Genomic DNA, 21436 nt, shown 5'->3' with positions numbered 1-21436 from the left:
GTCCTGAATCTGCAGCAGCTAAACATATAAACTACCCCATATATACAGAGTTCTTTGGGATAAACAAGGTTTGAACAAGATTACTGTTTGTTGTGGAAAAGAAGGGATGTGTTCAATAACTTCCATGCTGTGATATCCATTAGGTTTCTTTATTTTCTTCCCATCAGCTGGTAAAACAGGTTCTACCAGGACAACAGGGTTCTACCAGGACATCAGGGTTATACCAGGACAATAGGGTTCTACCAGGACAACAGGGTTCTACCAGGACAATAGTGTTCTACCAGGACAACAGTGTTCTAGCAGGACAACAGGGTTCTACCAGGACAACAGTGTTCTACCAGGACAACAGGGTTCTACCAGGACAACAGTGTTCTAGCAGGACAACAGGATTCTACCAGGACAACAGGGTTCTAGCAGGACAACAGGGTTCTACCAGGACAACAGTGTTCTACCAGGACAACAGGGTTCTAGCAGGACAACAGGGTTCTACCAGGACAACAGTGTTCTACCAGGACAACAGGGTTCTAGCAGGACAACAGGGTTCTACCAGGACAACAGGGTTCTACCAGGACAACAGTGTTCTACCAGGACAACAGGGTTCTACCAGGACAACAGTGTTCTACCAGGACAACAGGGTTCTAGCAGGACAACAGGGTTCTACCAGGACAACAGGGTTCTACCAGGACAACAGTGTTCTACCAGGACAACAGGGTTCTACCAGGACAACAGGGTTCTACCAGGACAACAGTGTTCTAGCAGGACAACAGGATTCTACCAGGACAACAGGGTTCTACCAGGACAACAGTGTTCTAGCAGGACAACAGGGTTCTACCAGGACAACAGGGTTCTACCAGGACAGCAGGGTTCTAGCAGGACAACAGTGTTCTACCAGGACAACAGTGTTCTACCAGGACAACAGGGTTCTACCAGGATAACAGTGTTCTAGCAGGACAACAGGGTTCTACCAGGACAGTGCCATTTACACACAGTTGGTGCGGCTTCAGACCATTGTGGGTAGAACGGTCTCTCATTGACACGGTTAGCTGACTCTGTGAACACTTGGGGTTTCTCTTCATCCAGAGACAAACTACAGGGAATAACTGGGCTGGAGCACAGTTGGTACTGATTAGGTTCTGCCACGCACGCACAGAAACATGTTGTTCTAGAAGAGAACACAACCCATACAGTTTAGAACACACACAGACACATGTTGTTCTAGAAGAGAACACAACCCATACAGTCTAGAACACACACAGACACACAGACACATGTTGTTCTAGAAGAGAACACAACCCATTCATTCTAGAACACACAGACACATGTATATATATCACACAGACACATGTATATATATATATTTTTTTTTTTTTGGGTCATTTAGCAGACGCTCTAATCCAGAGCGATTTACAGTTCTAGAAGAACATTCCATACATTCCAAAACACAAATGTTCCCCTCTCAGACAGAGAAGTGTGAGGCAATAATAAACTGTTTTGTGCATTTATTTGTTATTTTACACAAGAGCGTAAAAACATCAACTGACTGGCAAGAAATATGCGTTTGCATATTCAAAAAAAGTTGCAAATTATTTGCAGGTTGTGACTGAAATGTACACACAATGGCTCTTTTGTATTTATTTAGTTTAGTGAAATAAATGCAAACAAGTTGAATAAAAAGAATAATGTAACTAAAATATAACAAATTGTATATTATTTTTAACATTAGCATAACTGCCATTTATTTTTTACATTACACAGAAAGCACACCTTCATTGATTCCATTTCACACCTGTACTGTACAAAACTTCACAAAATCACTTCACCTACAGATCAACGAATATATAAATATGATATTTACAGAATAAACAATTATCTAATATTGTGGATTTGAAAGTATACTCCTTCATTCTACATAAAAAGCACCAACACTTTCTAAATGCGTCATCTAGATGAGTGTTTGGGGCTCGCTGGATCCTCCTGGCTTTATATTGAAACATACCTCAATAACCAACATACATACATCAACATAGATACATCTACTTCTCAAATTCTACAGATTGGCTTTCGTGTTCGTAATGTCTTTTTTATGGCCCCAGTGAAGACTAGAAGTTGCTTAAAGTAATAAGGATTGAAATAAAGGCTATAAAATATAGCTATAGTGTTTTCACTCTGGTCTCGGCTGTCAGTCCATTTGACATTCCTGATTTCCCTGTAAACACAGTGGCAGGTCCTTCTGCCTGTCCCTTCAGCTCTCAGGGTAATGGAGTCTGGTTGACTGACTGCCTGCTCCACATAAACACTGACAAGGAGAGCACCTCGTCTCCCTCTGCTGTGGCTCCGACCAGGGCAGGGGGAAGGGTGGGTGGGTGTGTCTGTGTGTTTGTTTGTTTGTTTGCTTGTTTGTTTGTGTGTGTGTGTGTGTGTGTGTGTGTGTGTGTGTGTGTGTGTGTGTGTGTGTGTGTGTGTGTGTGTGTGTGTGTGTGTGTGTGTGTGTGTGTGTGTGTGTGTGTGTGTGTGTGTGTGTGTGTGTGTGTGTGTGTGTGTGTGTGCGTCCGTGCGTGCGTGCGTGTGTTTACGGTGTCATTGACCCATCTGTTTGGGTGACAGCAAGTCTCCAGTTCAGAAGAAGTGCTTTCTCAAGAAGACCCCCCACCCCTGTTACTAAGCAAGGGGGAAGTTAACCAAACTCACTCAAAAAGGGGGAAATACTACAAAACGAAATGTGTAAATGAAACAGAACTTGTGTATTTGGTCTTGGTTTTTTACAGTGCGTCTGATGTGCTTGAGATGTCCTTCCCAGGGACTGCATGCAGTCAGTTAACTGTTCAGCCTGTTCAGCACGCCTTTAATAGAGTCAGTTTGGTAGAGAGTCAGTTCTCTGTGGGTTGTGTGACATCACCTCTGTGTGTCCAAGAACATTTTCCCCTCAGGGACAATAAAGTGTATCCTATCTGATCTTGTCACAGCGGCCAATCACACATTATTCTCCACCGCCGCCACGGCCGAGTACTCCGTCTCGGACACATGTGATGCGTCAATGAGCTTGGCCAGGCCCGTCTTGGTGGAATACTTGAAGATGAAGGCCTTCATGAGGTCGTAACGGTAGTTCCTGTTGATGAAGTTATAGATGATGGGGTTGATGCAGCAGTGGATGAGGCTGAAGCACTGGGTCAGGTGGAGGGACACATACAGGAAGTTCTCCAGCCTGCAGCTGAAGGGCAGGACGTTGAGGAGAGATAGAGTGTCGACCAATAGGACTCCATGGTAGGGCAGCCAGCAGACCAGGAACACCACAATGTAGGTTAGGATGATCTTCCGGCTGATAATAATAATAATCATTGATTAATCATTGATCATTGATTGGATTTATAAAGCATAAGTGTGTGTGTGCGTGTGTGTGTGTGTGTGTGTGCACAGGGTGCGTGTGTGTAAGGGAGACACTCACCTGATGCAGCGCTCCTGATTTGAGTTGGCGCTGGAGCCGGGCGGGTTGGCGTTGGTGATGGCGCCTGCTAATAACAGGTAGAAGACGGCGATGACCGGGAACGGGATGGCGAAGCCCAGGATGATGAAGCTAAGCTGGATGCCCACCATCCACTCCCGGGGGTTGTCGGTGGGGTAGACGGGCCGGCACAGGGTGGCGTCAGAGTGTGTGGACTTGACCGCCTGGAGAAAGTACGTGTCTGGGACAGAGGCGGCCAGCGCCAGCAGCCACACCAGGATACAGATCACCCTCCTTACCACCTTCTTCCTACGGCTGTTCCCTCCGTCTCCGAACAGCACCACGGACAGGTAGCGGTCCACGCTCATACAGGTGAGGAAGAAGATACTCCCGAAGAGGTTGACGCTGAACACCAGGTGGGTGATCTTACAGACGGCCTCGCCGAAGGGCCAGTGGCCGCGCTGTAGCAGCGAGCTGACCCAGACAGGGAGGGTAGCCACCACACAGAGGTCAGCCACAGCCAGGTTGAGGATGTACAGGTGGGTCTCATAGCGGTCTCTCTCTGAGCGGAGGTTGACCCACACCACCAGGGAGTTGGCAGCCAGGCCCACCAGGAAGATGAAGATGTAGAGGACAGAGAGGGTGTAGAGCACCGCCCCATGGCTGAACCCGGCCGGGCACAGCAGAGCCTCCACGTGGTGGGATGACATGTTGTCTCCGTATTGTTCCCCCGTGAAGTTAAGCTCCTCCCACATCTCCATCAGCTCCGTCAGCTCGTTCACGCTCAGACTCATGGTGGCGCTCGCCGCAGTAGGAGGAAGGCCGTGTTGTGAAAAAGCTGGAATCCGCAATCTGTAAAACAAGAAGTTCGCTGGTTAGAGTTCGCACAAAACAAATGGATCAATTGAGGGGTTGTATGAGCCGAAATATGTCAGTTTGCAAAACAATACATTTGCTGGGTGATCACACAAACATATGGACCAAATATGTCAAACAATAATTTGTTTAGAGGGACAACAGGCGTTATCTAAAACATCTCAAGGGGCGTCAATGACCCCAAAAATCTGAGGGGTACAAAGTATGTGAGGACGGCTGGGGGGTGGTCCGGAGGGCGGCTAGGTGGTCCTGAAGTTGGAGAATTTTGCATTTTTCAAACACCTGAAACAGCTTTTTCCTGCAATCTACAGCCATAATCATTATGCTTCATTCTATGTAAAAAGAAATATGTTTATTTTTCTGCATATCTAATCATACCTCTTGAGCTGTCTGTATCCTCCTGAATGGTGGTTCTTTTTTTAAAGAAACTAAATATGCTTCTCTGTATTTCTGCTAAAATCTGGGTAAAGGATTGAAAGGAATGTGTCTTATTCAGTACATTTAGTTATTGCTTGCTTTTCTAAAGTCTACCAACCTTGCAGGCATTCCAGCTAAGATAGTTAGACAAGCTAGCTACTCTAACTTGATTGATAGCCTGAAATGGCTTCTTGGTAGCTGGTTATCAGGTTGGGAGATTGGGAACCTATCTGGACTAGCTAAAGCCAACTTCATAAAATTGCAAGGTGGCTAACAGTATTACAGATTCTTTTTTGTATTTTTTATTACAGGACAAATCTGAGGGTCATGTCCCCTGTGCCCCCTATGGGCATGCCCAGAGGCGGCATGGTGGGATGTCAGGGGGTTAGATCGACCGCATGCTGTGTCCAGGAATGTTCTCAATGTTTTCCATCTAGTTCATTAGACAGAGACATTCCTCAGGACTCCCGGGTTCCTCCTAGTCCATCAATAACAAGCAGAGTTCCTCCTAGACTCATCTGACTACTGCATGCTGGGAGCTGAGCGACTATTTCAACTATGCCTGTATTACCACTGAATTATGAACTGAAGTAAGCCAGTAAATGGCATATTACTAAATCAAAATAAAGGGTTTTCAGATTATACAGAGATTTTAAAATTCACTCAAAATTTAGCATGGTCCATTTTAAGCTAAATCAAATAAATGTCACTAAATACTGTAGGTAAATGTGGAGCATGGCCATTTATGATTCCATTGTATTTGTGTACATCCATTTTTATGACCGTGAAATATGGACCTCCCAACGACATTCACTTAGCCTTGAGCACGAAGAGAGTGAAGAGAGTACTGATGCTTTCAATGTGAACCAGGAATACCTCAAGGTGATAGCGTCACAGACACTGGAACACAGCCTGCGATTGAGATATGGACAGGACGGAATGTGTGTGTGTGTGTGTGTGTGTGTGTGTGTGTGTGTGTGTGTGTGTGTGTGTGTGTGTGTGTGTGTGTGTGTGTGTGTGTGTGTGTGTGTGTGTGTGTGTGTGTGCGCATGTTTATGGAAGGTGAACGGTCCATCACACACTGATAAAACCTCTCACTACTTGGCTTTTACTGCAGGTCTTCATGGAATAGAGCACTTTATAAGACATGTTCAGAGTTTATACTTTATGTCTGTAAAACAAATAGCACTAATATAAATGCAATTGAAACGGATTAACTGGACTTAGCCATCAAACAACTTAATTGTTTGTTTATTTGCTTATAACATTAGCCAGATGTTTGTTCACCTAACAAAATTACTATATAGCCTTAAAAGCATTGTGGGTAACATGAGTAGACAGACAGCTGTCTTTAAGATGACCTTAAATCACTGACAGATGAAAACTGACAGCCTGCCCCATTTGGGAGAGGGAGGGTACATCAAAACAAAAGCTGCAGAGAGCTGGATGTTTTTACTGCTATCAATCCCACCATTTGGGAATGGATAACATTAAATGCTGCACCTCCATGTGCCAGTCCTTGTAAATCTGTTTTGTTTTCACTGGTCAAACAGAGTGGCGCTTCACCTGGTTCCCTGGTCCTCCCTCTAGCCCCCCCCCGACCCCAGGGCAGCTAGCACCGTCTGGGGCACAAAGAGCTGCCCGTGTGGACACAGCGGCTGTCACCACCACACCTCAATACTACATCCTACCACAGACACACACACATACACACCTCCTCTCTTTCTCGCTCCCGGTCTCTCACTCATGCTCTCGCTGTGTCTTTCTGTCTTTCTCACTGTCTTTCTGTCTTTTCTGCTTTTTCCTCTCAACATACTACACCCCTTCTCTCTCTCCATCCCCCTCCCCCTCTCCAGACTCCATCCCCCTTCCCCTCTCCAGCCTCCCTCTCCCTCTCCCTTCCCCTCTCCCTTCCACTCTCCCTCGCCCTCTCCCTCTCCCTTCCCCTCCCCCTCTCCCACCCCTCTCCCTCTCCATCTTCCTTTTATCTCTGGTCTCAGCAGAAACCCTGCAACTTTATATTGTTTCCCTCCTCCTCCAAGGAACTACCTCCCTTTCTCTCTCTCTCTCTCTCTCTCTCTCTCTCTCTCTCTCTCTCTCTCTCTCTCTCTCTCTCTCTCTCTCTCTCTCTCTCTCTCTCTCTCTCTCTCTCTCTCTCTCTCTCTCTCTCTCTCTCTCTCTCTCTCTCTCTCTCTCTCTCTCTCTCTCTCTCTCTCTCCCTCTCAATTTCAATTCAATTCAATTTAAGGGCTTTATCTCGCTCTCTCCCCCTCACTCTTTTTCACAGTGAAAATTCTACAACCATCTGTAGTAAATAAATGCATTGAAAGGTAGCCTATAGATGGTATACATCCAGCATATAGCCTGCTGAATATGTGAACGACCAAAATGGGTCTTTAGTGGAATTTTAGTGATAGTGCATAAGTCTTCTGAAGATACAGTAGATGAATGTTGTACTACTATAAACTACTTTTGTTACCGGAAATACACACTAAAACTACAGGACTTTTCCATGAATTATCTGATGTGTGATTTATTCACATAAACAGACCCACAGTTCCTAAACACGCTCCACCTCTACCTGTCAGCTATAATGTATTATGTTAAATTTGAAAAAATAACGTTATTGTGTGCAATTTAGGTACGTCTATCCATTGCTGTATCAATTGCTTACATACAGGGCAATCTAGAGCTGGTTGGATGTAGACCAGTCTGCGGGGATATAACCCACTGTTAATCCGATAGAACCCACTGTTAATCCACACCCCCAACTGTGAGTCCCGGGGGCGCTTTTACAAATGTATGACAACTTCAGGGCACAACAAATCTCAGTGCCATGGTATGGTTGGGTAATGTCAAAGCATTCGTTTTCTAAACTCAAGAAAAACTAACAAATATCAAACATATAACATATAAGTTAGGAAAACTATAACTGCCTATGAAAACGAAATGTATTTTATTTTCTGTCAGTGAAAAAGTAGGATAAAATGCGCTATGGGTATTCAAAGTGTTTTTTAGAAGTTACTTACAAAATGCCTTTCTGTGTCCTTCGTAACTCCTTCAATCCAGAACTTGCACAAAATGTCTCCGTGAATGCTTTTGAGAGTCCCTAGACTCAATATTGAGGTTATAGTAGGCCTAATGAAGTCTGTAGGTTATACGCAAATTGACTGAGGAACTCTCCCGTTCCTGCTCTGTCGAGACTACCTCGCTTGGTCAGGGTGCACTTGTTAAATACTGCAAAGAGCAACGCCTACTAGGGTAACTAGGCAGCTTGGTAAACTGATTCATTGAGGTTTCAATAAAACAACAATGGAATCAACGGACGTGCGAAACATCGGATTTCCACTCCCAACAACATAATAGAAATATAAACAGTAGTTACAGTTATTTGTGTCCGAGTACTGAAAAGTCTGACGTCCAATTAGAAAGTCTGTCACAACGGAGCGCGTTGCTGCTATGCATTCCATCACCTTCCCGATACTGATGGTGCATTGGTGCTGAATTCTTTAGGGGACATTTCTGATAATAGATTTACGAGATTTTCTGTAGGACCATATTATCAGGATGTCATTACGGTGTAATTTAGTAGTCTATGCTAAATTCATTAGAATATTGGTAGATACTTGCCCAAATTTAATGTAAAATAGTTGCAAGAAACTGTTAGCCAGTAGGCTATGTTTTACCTGTAGACGGTTGCAGCCAACCATCCAGTCACATGCTAGCAGTCATTGCGCTAGCGCTAGTTAGCATCGGGTCACTAAACTACCTCTAACTACCTTCATTCTGGATGCAGAGCCATAAAACTTGTATCCAGGGCGGCAGGTAGCCTAGCGGTTAAGAGCGTTGGGCCACTAACCGAAAGGTCGGTGGTTCGAATCCCCGAGCCGATTAGGAGAAACTTAACCCTAATTGCTCTGGATAAGAGCGTCTGCTAAATGACTGAAATGTAGGAACTTAAATGCAATCCACAAGTTCATCTGATGTAGATAAAGGGCTTCTTAACCAAATTCCCTAATAAGGCTGTCTATCAAACCAAATCCCATTTGGAGTGACCTGAGTGCGCGCATAAAAGATTGGTGTGAAAATAAGATTAGTTTGCGCTTCTAGGCAAGATGTGGATGATGGAAGGCATGAGAAGAGACACATTCCTTTATTTGACCTGCAAGTGGTTAAAGTTGAACACTTCGTAGATGAATGTATTTAGTGTTGAACTGTGTTTAATCTCTCTTGGAACAAACTAAAAGGTTTGGCGTTCTTTAGGAGCTCACCTGTTCACCTGCATGCCTTACTGGGATGAATTTATACCCAAACACATAGGCCCTATGCCACGCTTGGCACTTGTTATCTTGATTTTGCTAAGACATCTTACCATATGCCATGCCATATAAAAACAGCACAATGTGAAATCTCATTCATTGAAATATTTGCCAATGTATTGTCTAATTTTAGGAGGGAAGGATGGACGTTTGTTTGCCAGGGAATTTGATACAGTAGATAGATTGTGTCTGACTGACAAAGCCAGGGTGCTGCACCTGGTTGAACAATGCATGTCCATCCTCACTGCATCTGACAGAACCATCGGGGCCAGTCTCTGATGTCCTGCAAGCCAACACCAGATTCGGGTACTTTCTGAGGTTGTAGCCTGTGCCCATCAGAGGCAAATCCAGTGAGATTTGGTATAAAACACTCCTCTCCCCTCCACCTTATGAGCTTACAGTTGGCTACATAACTGCCCATGTTGTGTCCTTAAACCTCTCTTTTAATGATATAAAACATGTCATTGGAATATGAAAGTGCACTGTGGATCATTGATAAGTACCATTCAAAAGTTTGTGGTCACTTAGAAATGTCCTTCTTTTCGATAGAAAAGCATTTTTTTTGTCCATTAAAATAACCTCAAATTAATCAGAAATACAGTGTAGACATTGTTAATGTTGTAAATGGCTATTGTAGCTGGAAACGGCAGATTTTAAATGAAATATCTACATAGGCATACAGAGGCCCATTATCAGCAACCATCAGTCCTGTGTTCCAATGGCACGTTGTGTTTGCTAATCCAAGTTTATCATTTTAAAAGGCAAATTGATCATTAGAAAACCCTTTTGCAATTATGTTATTACAGCTGAAAACTGTTGTGCTGATTAAAGAAGCAATAAAACTGGCCTTCTTGAGACTAGTTGAGTATCTAGAGCATCAGCAATTGTGGGTTCGATTAAAGGCTCAAAATGGTCAGAAACAAATAACTTTCTTCTGAAACTCGTCAGTCTATTCTTGTTCGAGAAATTAAGGCTATTCCATGCGAGAAATTGCCAAGAAACTGAAGATCTCGTACAACGCTGTGTACTACTCCCTTCACAGAACTGCGCAAACTGGCTCTAACCAGAATAGAAAGAGGAGTGGGAGGCCCAGGTGCACAACTGAGCAAGAGGAAAAATACATTAGAGTGTCTAGTTTGAGAAACAGACGCCTCACAGGTCCTCAACTGGCAGCTTCATTTAATAGTACCCGCAAAACATCAGTCTCAACGTCAACAGTGAAGAGGCGACTCCGGGATGCTGACCTAGGCAGAGTGATGGAGTGCTGCATCAGATGACCTGGCCTCCACAATCCCCCGACCTCAACCAAATTGAGATGGTTTAGGATGAGTCGGACCACAGAGTGAAGGAAAAGCAGCCAACAAGTGCTCAGCATATGTGGGAACACCTTCAATACAGTTGGAAAAGCATTCCAGGTGAAGCTGGTTTAGAGAATGCCAAGAGTGTGCAAAGCTGTCATCAAGGCAAAATGTTCTAAAACTTTTGACTGGTAGTATATAAATATATATATATATAAAAGTTATCTGAAATACCGTTCCACTTCAAACATTATAGGCCTATCTGCCAGTTTTTATGTATCCATTAGTGAACCCGTGGAAAGTTCATTTCAACAGGCTGTAGCACCTGTGTGTCACTGTCACTCTCACCATTCAGTTATTCAATATACCAGGCAAGCATGACGGATCATATAGCACTCATAATATGCCTTTGTGTTGGGGGACCACCAGGATAAAGGAAGTCCTTTGGATCTATTGATGCATTCACTGCAAATTGAATTTTACAGTATGCTGATTTTGCACATTAGAAAGCCATTAATCTATATTCAGCCAGCTCATTTGCCTAAGTGTGCATAGAGTGATGTGTGTCTGTCTTTACATGTGCTGGTACTGTTGACTAAATATTGTCAACAACTTTAGAAAAACAACTTGTGAAAATGTAGACTGAAAAAAGAGAAAGGAATGCTCTGTATAAATTCGCTTGCTGCCCGTAAAGTGAGTGCAACATCTCTTCTGCAGTAGTTCTAAACGACAGGAGCGGTCGTTTGGTCAAATCCAGTGGCAAGTCTCATTGCGCAGGCGTGGCGTTTCGTTGCTAGACACTCTGGTGCACACACAGCAAGAAAGCAAACACGCTTCAGTCGATGGGAAGCGCATAACTTTTTTGGCCAACTCTTTTAGGTACAGTATGACATCTTCAGTGTGATTGTATTGATAAAATATTCCCAAATTATTAATGTTTAAAATTATAATCTTATTCTGTGTTATTTGCGAGTATGACGATATTTTCCCACATCAAATGCGATGTTATTGGCTACTGTTTTGTGTGATAGAGATTTTAATCTGGTCTCCCCAGCACCTACCTGTCTGACCCATGTTTTGCCTGCTGAACGGTTTCTGAGAGTCTGGAGATCCCAAGGATGGAACCGATCCAGAACAGCTGTGTTTCCACTATAATAACCTAAATATAGCTATTATCATTAAATACCCTATTTTTAAATTAGGAAATTAAAGTGAGATCTTTTCAATTTGATCAGAGCATCAAGAAAAACCGAACTCACAATTCTATTGGAACCATAGCTCGTGGAATTACACGCAAGAATGTCACACAGGTATTCTATTTTGTTTTATCAACATGATGTATATCATATTGTGCAAATTCTGTAACACCAATGTTGTGGCTAGACTATATAGGCCTATAGGACACTTGGACTTGAAAAATCCAAATTACATCCACATTTACAGACTAATATTTCCAGGAGATGCACAGCACAACCCCAAACAGAGTAAACAACTTACTCAGAGTCAGTTGTGGTCCTACTTCCTGTATGATTTCCTAACTATTAGAAGGGCTATGGGAGAGCAGCAGTTTGCAAAAGAGAGAGGAAGTCTACATTGTGTTTTGCTGTTCCCATAACAACAGACAGGCATGCTTGTATCAACCTGGCTAAGCCTTTCAAAAGCAGTTAGTCTGAGCAATATTACCCATCCCTAGATGTCATTACTGGAATGTTACCACACAGCTGTATTCACAGAAATATGTCTAGTCACTGAAGACCTGAAACAAATGAAACAAAATAGAGCCTAATCCTTTATGTACTGGTCCCCTGACCAGTATAAGCCTTTGTGATTTGTTGACCCTGTCGTTTTTTGTGTTTCAATGGTGGTACTTTGAATTATTTTGACTTAACAGCTTTGTTGCCTGGGCACTAGTTGGGTATCTGGTTGAATTGCCCGACACCCTCTCATTTTATTGTAATGTCCCCCTCAGAAATGTCCTCTCAGCCTAGTCCTCACTACTCCTCCCCCATTCCCACCCACTCTCCCCTGGCAGCTTTGATTCAACCAGTTCCCTAACAAGAGTTCCTCTGGGCCATAGAAATGCTGTCTTTAGGGTAATGACATAGGCCTCATAGGAATATGAAAGGAGCATGGTTTCACCATTGTAAGCCTCAGCTCTTTTAGATTTACCAAGGCAGCAACTATGTTAAAAGTTCAAAGAGAAAATAATTACATGTATACAGATGTAGGAGCTTAATTTGATCACTCTTTTGTGGCTGAGAATTTTCCTGCACCGCAGGAAATGCAGATGAGCTTCGTGATTCACATACATTCACTGAAAACCGACATTAACACACAGTTATATTAACAGTATTGCACTTTTCATGTAGCCTACTTTTGGCCAGCTAAAAGCTTAACCACCGATCAAGCAACATTATGGACTAAATGTTAAAATCTGTTAAAATCCTGTTGCTGCAGGATTATGTTGCTGTAACATTATAGGTCAAATTAAGATCCAACATCTGTAGGCCTATAATGGTTATTTATTGATGGCTGTTAGGGAGTGACATTAGGGATATCTAGCAGTCATTTTAGTTTTCTTCTATGGAATTGATAGTTCTATGTGTCAACAAACTCTTAGTCATTTTTCCAACAGCTAGGCTGAGGTAGGAAAGTATTTTTATACCTACAGTAGATGTAAACTATGACCAAGTAGACAAGTGCACCCCTCTCATTCCCAGGTGTTTTAGCCAGGTGGTGTTAGGCTTGTTTGAAGGTTTTGACTGACAGACCACCTGTCAGTTACTACATGACAAAGAGAGGGTTATTGACGTTCTAGTGCAAAGTGCGAGAAATAAGTGTTAGAGTCCTTCAAACCTTTTAATGGTACTTATCAGACATTACCTGGAGAGATAGCTCTGCCATCTGCCAAGGATAGCTATCCTGAAACAGGTGAGGATTCTACCTTGGCCTTGGTTCGTCGAGAAAAGTAAGATAGAAGAAAGTGATAAAGAGCCAGAAATAGGAAGAAAGAGAACCCTCCCCTCGAAATATGGCCAGTGAACTTGATCTGGATGGCTTAGTTAGTCTGGTCCATCACGTTTCCATTCACATGCAGCATGCCCCTCTCCTTCTCTCCCCCTTCTCCTTCTCTCCTCCTTTTTCTCCTTCTCCTTCTCCTTTCTGTTTCCCCTTCCCATTCCCCTCCTCCTTCACCTCCTCCTTCACCTCCTCCTCCTCCTCCACTCTCCATTCCCCTCCTCCTGCTCCTCCTGTCCTCCTTCTCCTCCTCCTTCTCATTCTCTCCTCCTTCCCCTCCTCCTGCTCCTCCTTCTCTCTCCTCCTCCTCCTCCTCTCTCCTCCTTCTCCTCCTTCTTCTTCTCTCTCCTCCTTCTCCTTCTCCCTCCTCCTTCTCCTCCTCCTTCTCCTTCTCTCTCCTCCTGCTCCTCCTTCCCCTCCTCCTTCTCCTTCTCTCTCCTCCTTCTCCTCCTCCTTCTCTCTCTCTCCTCCTCCTCCTTCCCCTCTGCCTTCTCCTTCTCTCTCTCTCCTCCTCCTCCTTCCCCTCCTCCTTCTCCTTCTCTCTCTCTCCTCCTCCTCCTTCCCCTCCTCCTTCTCCTTCTCTCTCTCTCCTCCTCCTCCTTCCCCTCCTCCTTCTCCTCCTCCTTCTCATTCTCTCTCCTCCTTCTCCTCCTCCTTCTCCTTCTCTTTCCTCCTTCTCTCCTCCTTCTCTCCCTTCTCCTCCTTCTCGTTCCCCTTCTCCTCCATCTCCTTGTCCTTCTCCTCAGCTCCTACACCAGGATGTGGGTCCAGGCCCATGGAGCCTTGGAGGACCTCCTGGTGGATGAGTTCCCTCCCACTGCCCCTCGGCCGCTGAAGGACCGGCTGCAGGTCTTCCAGGGCCTGGCCACCTTCTACCTGAAGTACCTGCAGATCTTCCGCGGCCTGGAGGCAGTCTACGACCAGATAGTTCACCCCCAGAAGAGGCGCATGGTCAGGCACGTGTTGGACGGCGTGATGGGTAGACTCCTGGAGCTCAAGAACGAGATGGTGGAGCTGGAGTTCTCAGAGTTCCACTACTTTGATGATGTGCTGCAGGACCTCAAGCTGACACCTGTGAGTCAGGGGTACTGTACCTGGGACTGAGTGATAGGACGTGAAGGGGGAGTGAGGAAAATGAGATGTGGTCCTCAAAAGGTTCAACAACAATTCCGTTTCTGTATCCTGATAGTAATTTTCAAAGTATTTGGAACATGTCTCACCCCTTTAACTCAGAGATTCTACCTATTGAATCACACACAACGACAGAGAAAGATTTATGCAATATGATATTTTGCAGGAGGACCTGGAGGTGCCCATCCCTCAGTATTTTGTGAGAGAGAAGATGCGTGTGCTGCGGGACAGAGAGAAGATGCTGGCGCATGTCATGGCTAAAGGGGGACACATTGAACAGGTTGAGCAGGTTAGAGAAACACACACTAGTTACAATCAGACTCCCTTATGTAAGCAAATATTACTACAATTGTTTCCATGCAATTCATTAAATAAATACCAGGTTACCTCAGCCTAAATATATAGTGGGGATGTAAAATAAAATATAAAACTAAAATATTACTCTGGTCTCACACAGCAGATGCTTCCTCCCCAAGTTATATGCCTGGGGGACGAGGTTAACATTGCTCTGGTCTCACACAGCAGATGCTTCCTCCCCAAGTTATATGCCTGGAGGACAAGGTTAACATTGCTCTGGTCTCACACACCAAATGCTTCCTCCCCAAGTTATATGCCTGGGGGACGAGGTTAACATTACTCTGGTCTCACACAGCAGATGCTTCCTCCCCAAGTTATATGCCTGGGGGACGAGGTTAACATTGCTCTGGTCTCACACACTAGATGCTTCCTCCCCAAGTTATATGCCTGGGGGACGAGGTTAACATTGCTCTGGTCTCACACACTAGATGCTTCCTCCCCAAGTTATATGCCTGGGGGACGAGGTTAACATTACTCTGGTCTCACACACTAGATGCTTCCTCCCCAAGTTATATGCCTGGGGGACGAGGTTAACATTACTCTGGTCTCACACACTAGATGCTTCCTCCCCAAGTTATATGCCTGGGGGACGAGGTTAACATTGCTCTCATAGTGTTCTTGTCCCTCCTATGTCTATACTGCTGTCTGTGTCAGGAGGTGTCGGTTCAGACCATGTGTCTGGAGGAAGCTGTTCGGGTCCTTCAGGTTTGTGAGCGGGCACGGCAGGGACGGCTCAGGCACCGCTTCATGAAGGAGATACGGCAGGCTGAGGAAGAGGGGAGCCAGGCCCAGAGCCAAACTCCCAGCAGCACCATGGACCCCGACCAGGCTGCCACACGCATTCAGAAGGTATGGAGTGTATCATTATTGTTTTGTTTCTCATATTCTGTCCGCAAACTTTACTTTCAATACCAGGCCCACATTTCCAATTGCTGGTGAACAGTACTAATGTTTTAATACGAGTGAACCACTAAAGACATAGCCACAAGTCACGGGGTTAAAGTAACTCTCCAGTATTTCCAGATTTCTATGAAATATGACCTATAATTCATTACAATATGTGTGAAATAGTTTTCCTTCCAATTTTTTAAGTATGTTAAAAAGCAGCTTTTCTGTTTTGGAATGGTTTGGGCATAAAAAATATTAATGCAGGTAGACAGACCACTGACTGGCCAGCTAATTCTCCTCAGGAGGATGACATCATCCTCTATGAGGAAATAATAAGCATTTTTGAAATGGTCTGTTTGAGATACAAGTTTGAGTTTGGTTTTTTAAAAGTGTTTTCCCCCCAATTTATGCTTTGTCCACAAAATATGAATATTGGATGAGTTAACAACATTATTTGGGTATGAGTTAACAGAATATGAACTTTTAAAAGTGAGATTTCCACTGGACATTTACTTTGATATGGTCACTCTCTTTAGTCAGAGGGTTTCCCCTGTAACTATTCCCTAGGTCGTTTCTGTAAATGAGAATGTGTTCTCAGTCAACTTACCTGGTAAAATAAGGGTAAAATAGTTAATTCCACTCTCTCCAGTCAGAGGGTTGTGGTTCATCCCACTCTCTCTAGTCAGAGCCAAACCACCTCTTGATGAATTGCACAAAGATGGGTAACAGAATTCCATCTCCATTAAACTCTGCTATACACTTGGACTGAGTCCAAGTCCAAAACGATGGCTGCTTTTACTTTGTATGGAGAAATGGGTCCAGCTATGGACTGCAGTTTATATAGTTTTCTGCCTGCATTGCAAAAAGGCACAAGAAGTTTGTCTCAACAATGTTATCTCAATGTCACCTCTCTGCTGTTGGTTGGTTCATAACCATAGCACCACCTAGATGTTCTAATACAGACACCCAGATGTCAAAACGCTGGGTTATCACATTACATGATTAGTGAGGCCATGGAAACGAACACCTAAAATCCAGACTCACTTTCAGTTCCCCCCGACCCTGCTCTCTCATCGGCCCAAGTGTTAACCATCTCTGGCCTAACAAAGCCCCATGGGCACATTGCTTTCACAGAGGAATCGGGTGTGTAGCTATTTTATGGATAGGTTGGATCATATATCATTATACCATGGCTGAGGTAATGACAAGTGGTTCTATTGACCTGACATGTTAGGGTTCATGTTCAGGCGGAGCACTGGGTGAATGTTAATCCCTGTCTTGCACAAGAGACGGTATCGATCAAACACTGTTAGACGAACCTGACTTTGTAAGCAGTACATTGGTAAAATAGGACAATACTTTAATATCAGATGTCACCAGTACTGTGACTGATCCGTAGGCTCATTCCTCCCTGCAGTAGAGCATTGCATTCCTCGTCTATGTGAGTGGGAGATATCATTGGAGCAGGCCAGCCAAAGAGAGGGGTCTCTTCTGTGTTAAAAATGCCAGATGTTATCATGAGTAGCGTCTGTCTCCTGGCTGTTAGCTGCCTGCCAGCCCCCAGGTCCTGAGTGTTTGGCATTTGTTGGGCTCTGCTCAGCTCTCAGCTGTTCGTGTAATGCAGTATGGGCATGCTGGTTATAAAATCCTCTTTTATCTGGTGTGTCCTGTGTTGTGTTCTACGTGTCTCCTTTTATGTTCTAGGTTTCCTGTTTTTTCTGTTGTTTTCTAGGTGTCTTATTTTTCTGGTGTGTTCTAGGTGTCCTTTTTTTCTGGTGTGTTCTAGGTGTCCTTTTTTTCTGGTGTGTTCTAGGTGTCCTTTTTTTCTGGTGTGTTCTAGGTGTCCTTTTTTTCTGGTGTGTTCTAGGTGTCCTGTGTTGTGTTCTAGCTGTCCTGTTTTTCTGGTGTGTTCTAGCTGTCCTGTTTTTCTGGTATGTTCTAGGTGTCCTGTTTTTCTGGTGTGTTCTAGCTGTCCTGTTTTTCTGGTGTGTTCTAGGTGTCCTGTTTTTCTGGTGTGTTCTAGGTGTCCTGTTTTTCTGGTGTGTTCTAGGTGTCCTGTTTTTCTGGTGTATTCTAGGTGTCCTGTCTTTCTGGTGTGTTCTAGGTGTCCTGTTCTTCTGTTGTGTTCTAGGTGTCCTGATTTTCTGGTGTGTTCTAGGTTTGGCGGGGCTACAGTCAGAGGAAGAGGACCAGGAGAGAACGGCTGGAGGAGATGATATTCCTGGGAATGGTGGGTGTCCTCATTCACTGTTAACTGTTCCCTCTACCAGGACTGTGTTGGGTAACAAAGGAGCAGGGTTACTCTGGGTCAGTAAACACAGACTATCACAGACACGTCTGTATTGTGAAGGTCAGCCAATCAGTACCAGTGGTGATAACCAGACAAGTCTTGGTGCCATGGTAATTTTGTTTATCTTCCCTTTGTGCTACATCTGTTTTCTCTTTCTTTCTCTCTCTCTCTCTCTCTCTCTCTCTCTCTCTCTCTCTCTCTCTCTCTCCTCGCTCTCTCGCTCTCTCTCTCTCTAATTCAATTTCAATTGAATTTAAGGGGCTTTATTGGCATGGGAAACATGTTTACATTGCCAAAGCAAGTGAAATAGATAATAAACAAAAGTGAAATAAACAATCAATATTAACAGTAAACATTACACTCACAAAAGTTCCAAAGGAATAGAGACATTTCAAATCTCATATTATGTCTACAGTGGCTTGCGAAAGTATTCACCCCCCTTGGCATTTTTCCTATTTTGTTGCCTTACAACCTGGAATTAAAATTGTTTTTTTGGGGGTTTGTATCATTTAATTTACACAACATGCCTACCACTTTGAAGATGAAAAATATGTTTTATTGTGAAACAAACAAGAAATGAGAGAAAAAACTGAACTTGGGCGTACAAAACTATTCACCCCCCCAAAGTCAATTACAGCTGCAAGTCTCTTGGGGTATGTCTCTATAAGCTTGGCACATCTAGCCACTGGGATTTTTGCCCATTCTTCAAGGCAAAACTGCTCCAGCTCCTTCAAGATGGATGGGTTCCGCTGGTGTACAGCAATCTTTAAGTCATACCACAGATTCTCAATTGGATTAAGGTCTGAGCTTTGACTAGGCCATTCCAAGGTTTCCCCTTAAACCACTTGAGTGTTGCTTTAGCAGTATGCTTAGGGTCATTGTCCTGCTGGAAGATGAACCTCCGTCCCAGTCTCAAATCTCTGGAAGACTGAAACAGGTTTCCCTCAAGAATTTCCCTGTATTTAGCGCCATCCATCATTCCTTCAATTCTGACCAGTTTCCCAGTCCCTGCCGATGAAAAACATCCCCACAGCATGATGCTGCCACCACCATGCTTCACTGTGGGGATGGTGTTCTTGGGTGATGAGAGGTGTTGGGTTTGCGCCAGACATAGCGTTTTCCTTGATGGCCAAAAAGCTCAATTTTAGTCTCATCTGGCCAGAGTACCTGCTTCCATATGTTTGGGGAGTCTCCCACATTTACATTTACATTTTAGTAGACACTCTTATCCAGAGCAACTTACAGTTAGCGAGTGCATACATTTTTTCATACTGGTCCCCCGTGGGAATCGAACTCACAACCCTGGCGTTGCAAGCGCCATGCTCTACCAACTGAGCTACAGGAGGCCACTACATTCCTTTTGGCGAACACCAAATGTGTTTGCTTATTTTTTTATTTAAGCAATGGCTTTTCTCTGGCCACTCTTCCATAAAGCCCAGCTCTGTGGAGTGTACTGCTTAAAGTGGTCCTATGGACAGATACTCCAATCTCCGCTATGGAGCTTTGCAGCTCCTTCAGGGTTATCTTTGGTCTCTTTGTTGCCTCTCTGATTAATGCCCTCCTTGCCTGGTCCGTGAGTTTTGGTGGGCGGCCCTCTCTTGGCAGGTTTGTTGTGGTGCCATATTCTTTCCATTATTTTAATGGTTTTAATGGTGCTCCGTGGGATGTTCAAAGTTTCAGATATTTTTTTATAACCCAACCCTGATCAGTACTTCTCCACAACTTTGTCCCTGACATGTTTGGAGAGCTCCTTGGTCTTCATGGTGCCGCTTGCTTGGTGGTGCCCCTTGCTTAGTGGTGTTGCAGACTCTGGGGCCTTTCAGAACAGGTATATATATACTGAGATCATGTGCCAGATCATGTGACACTTAGATTGCACACAGGTGGACTTTATTTAACTAATTATGTGACTTCTGAAGGCAATTGTTTGCACCAGATCTTATTTAGGGGCTTCATAGCAAAGGGGGTGAATACATATGCACGCACCACTTTTCCGTTATTTATTTATTTAAAATTTTTTGAAACAAGTAATTTTTTGTATTTCACTTCACCAATTTGGACTATTTTGTGTATGTTCATTACATGAAATCCAAATAAAAATCAATTTAAATTACAGGTTGTAATGCAACAAAATAGGAAAAATGCCAAGGGGGATGAGTACTTTTGCAAGGCACTGTATATACAGTGTTGTAACGATGTGCAAATAGTTAAAGTACAAAAGGGAAAATAAATAAGCATAAATATGGGTTGCATTTACAATGGTGTTTGTTCTTCACTGGTTGCCCTTTTCTTGTGGCAAAAGGTCACAAATCTTGCTGCTGTGATTGCACAATGTGGTATTTCACCAATTGATATGGGAGTTTATCAAAATTAGATTTGTTTTCAAATTCTTTGTGGGTCTGTGTAATCTGAGTGAAACATGTGTCTCTAATATGGTCATACATTTGGCAGGAGGTTAGGAAGTGCAGCTCAGTTTCCACCTCATTTTGTGGGCAGTGTGCACATAGCCTGTCTTCTCTTGAGAGCCAAGTCTGCCTACAGCAGCCTTTCTCAATAGCAAGGCTATGCTCACTGAGTCTGTACATAGTCAAAGCTTTCCTTATGTTTGGGTCAGTCACAGCGGTCAGGTATTCTGCCACTGTGTACTCTCTATTTAGGGCCAAATTGTGTTCTAGTTTGCTCAGTTTTTTTGTTAATTCTTTCCAATGTGTCAAGTAATTCTCTTTTTGTTTTGTCATGATTTGGTTGGGTCTAATTGTGTTGTGTCCTGAGGCTCTGTGCGGTCTGTTTGTGAACAGAGCCCCAGGACCAGCTTGCTTAGGGGACTCTTCTCCAGGTTCATCTCTCTGTAGGTGATGGCTTTGTTATGGAAGGTTTGGGAATCGCTTCCTTTTAGGTGGTTGTAGAATTTAACGGCTCTTTTCTGGATTTTGATAATTAGTGGGTATTGGCCTAATTCTGCTCTGTATGAATTATTTGGTGTTTTACGTTTTACACAGAATATATTTTTGCAGAATTCTGCATGCAGAGTCTCAATTTAGTGTTTATCCCATTTTGTGAATTCTTGGTTTGTGAGCGGACCCCAGACCTCACAACCATAAAGGACAATGGGTTCTATAACTGATTCAAGTATTTTTAGCCAGATCCTAATTGGTATGTCAAATGTTATGTTCTTTTTGATGGCATAGAAGGCCCTTGTTGCCTTGTCTCTCATATCGTTCACAGCTTTGTGGAAGTTACTTGTGGCGCTGATGTTTAGGCCGAGGTACGTATCGTTTTTTTGTGTGCTCTAGGGCGACGGTGTCTGGTGGAATTTGTATTTGTGGCCTGGCAACTGGACCTCTCTCTCTCGCTCTCTGTCTGTCATAGTGGTTGGGCAGCACTCACAATTACTTAACATGCT

General features: G+C 43.8%; 2 protein-coding genes across 2 annotated transcripts in view; one reads left to right on the top strand and one right to left on the bottom strand.

Moving 5' to 3' along the window:
* Positions 1-2497: 2497 nt before the first annotated feature.
* Positions 2498-7955, bottom strand: ackr3b (atypical chemokine receptor 3b). The gene is made up of 3 exons (XM_041889344.2): positions 7762-7955; positions 3443-4291; positions 2498-3316 (listed from the first exon to the last, which is right to left on the bottom strand). The coding sequence occupies exons 2-3, from the start codon at positions 4231-4233 to the stop codon at positions 2971-2973; spliced, it is 1137 nt and encodes a 378-aa protein (XP_041745278.2). The 5' UTR covers positions 4234-4291; positions 7762-7955; the 3' UTR covers positions 2498-2970.
* A 3200-nt stretch (positions 7956-11155) lies between these two features.
* Positions 11156-21436, top strand: part of iqca1 (IQ motif containing with AAA domain 1) — a 44054-nt gene continuing 33773 nt past the window's right edge. Inside the window, exons 1-5 of the mRNA XM_041888885.2 lie at positions 11156-11228; positions 14114-14441; positions 14665-14787; positions 15510-15704; positions 17902-17973. Of these exons, the coding sequence (XP_041744819.2) occupies positions 14127-14441; positions 14665-14787; positions 15510-15704; positions 17902-17973 (705 nt within the window). The 5' untranslated portion in view covers positions 11156-11228; positions 14114-14126. The remainder of the gene's footprint in view (positions 11229-14113; positions 14442-14664; positions 14788-15509; positions 15705-17901; positions 17974-21436) is intronic.

This window comes from Coregonus clupeaformis, chromosome 35, assembly GCF_020615455.1.
Source record: "Coregonus clupeaformis isolate EN_2021a chromosome 35, ASM2061545v1, whole genome shotgun sequence".
Taxonomy (NCBI): Eukaryota; Metazoa; Chordata; class Actinopteri; order Salmoniformes; family Salmonidae; genus Coregonus; species Coregonus clupeaformis.
The sequence above is the reverse complement of the archived record's forward strand: the minus strand, read 5'-3'. Positions and strand labels throughout refer to the sequence as shown.

Excerpts from the sequence above, each read along its gene's own strand:
- ackr3b (XM_041889344.2), bottom strand. The coding sequence starts at position 4,233 with ATGAGTCTGAGCGTGAACGAGCTGACGGAGCTGATGGAGATGTGGGAG. Across the intron at positions 3,317-3,442 it reads AATCAGGAGCGCTGCATCAG|CCGGAAGATCATCCTAACCT; the intron begins GTGAGTGTCTCC and ends TATTATTATCAG.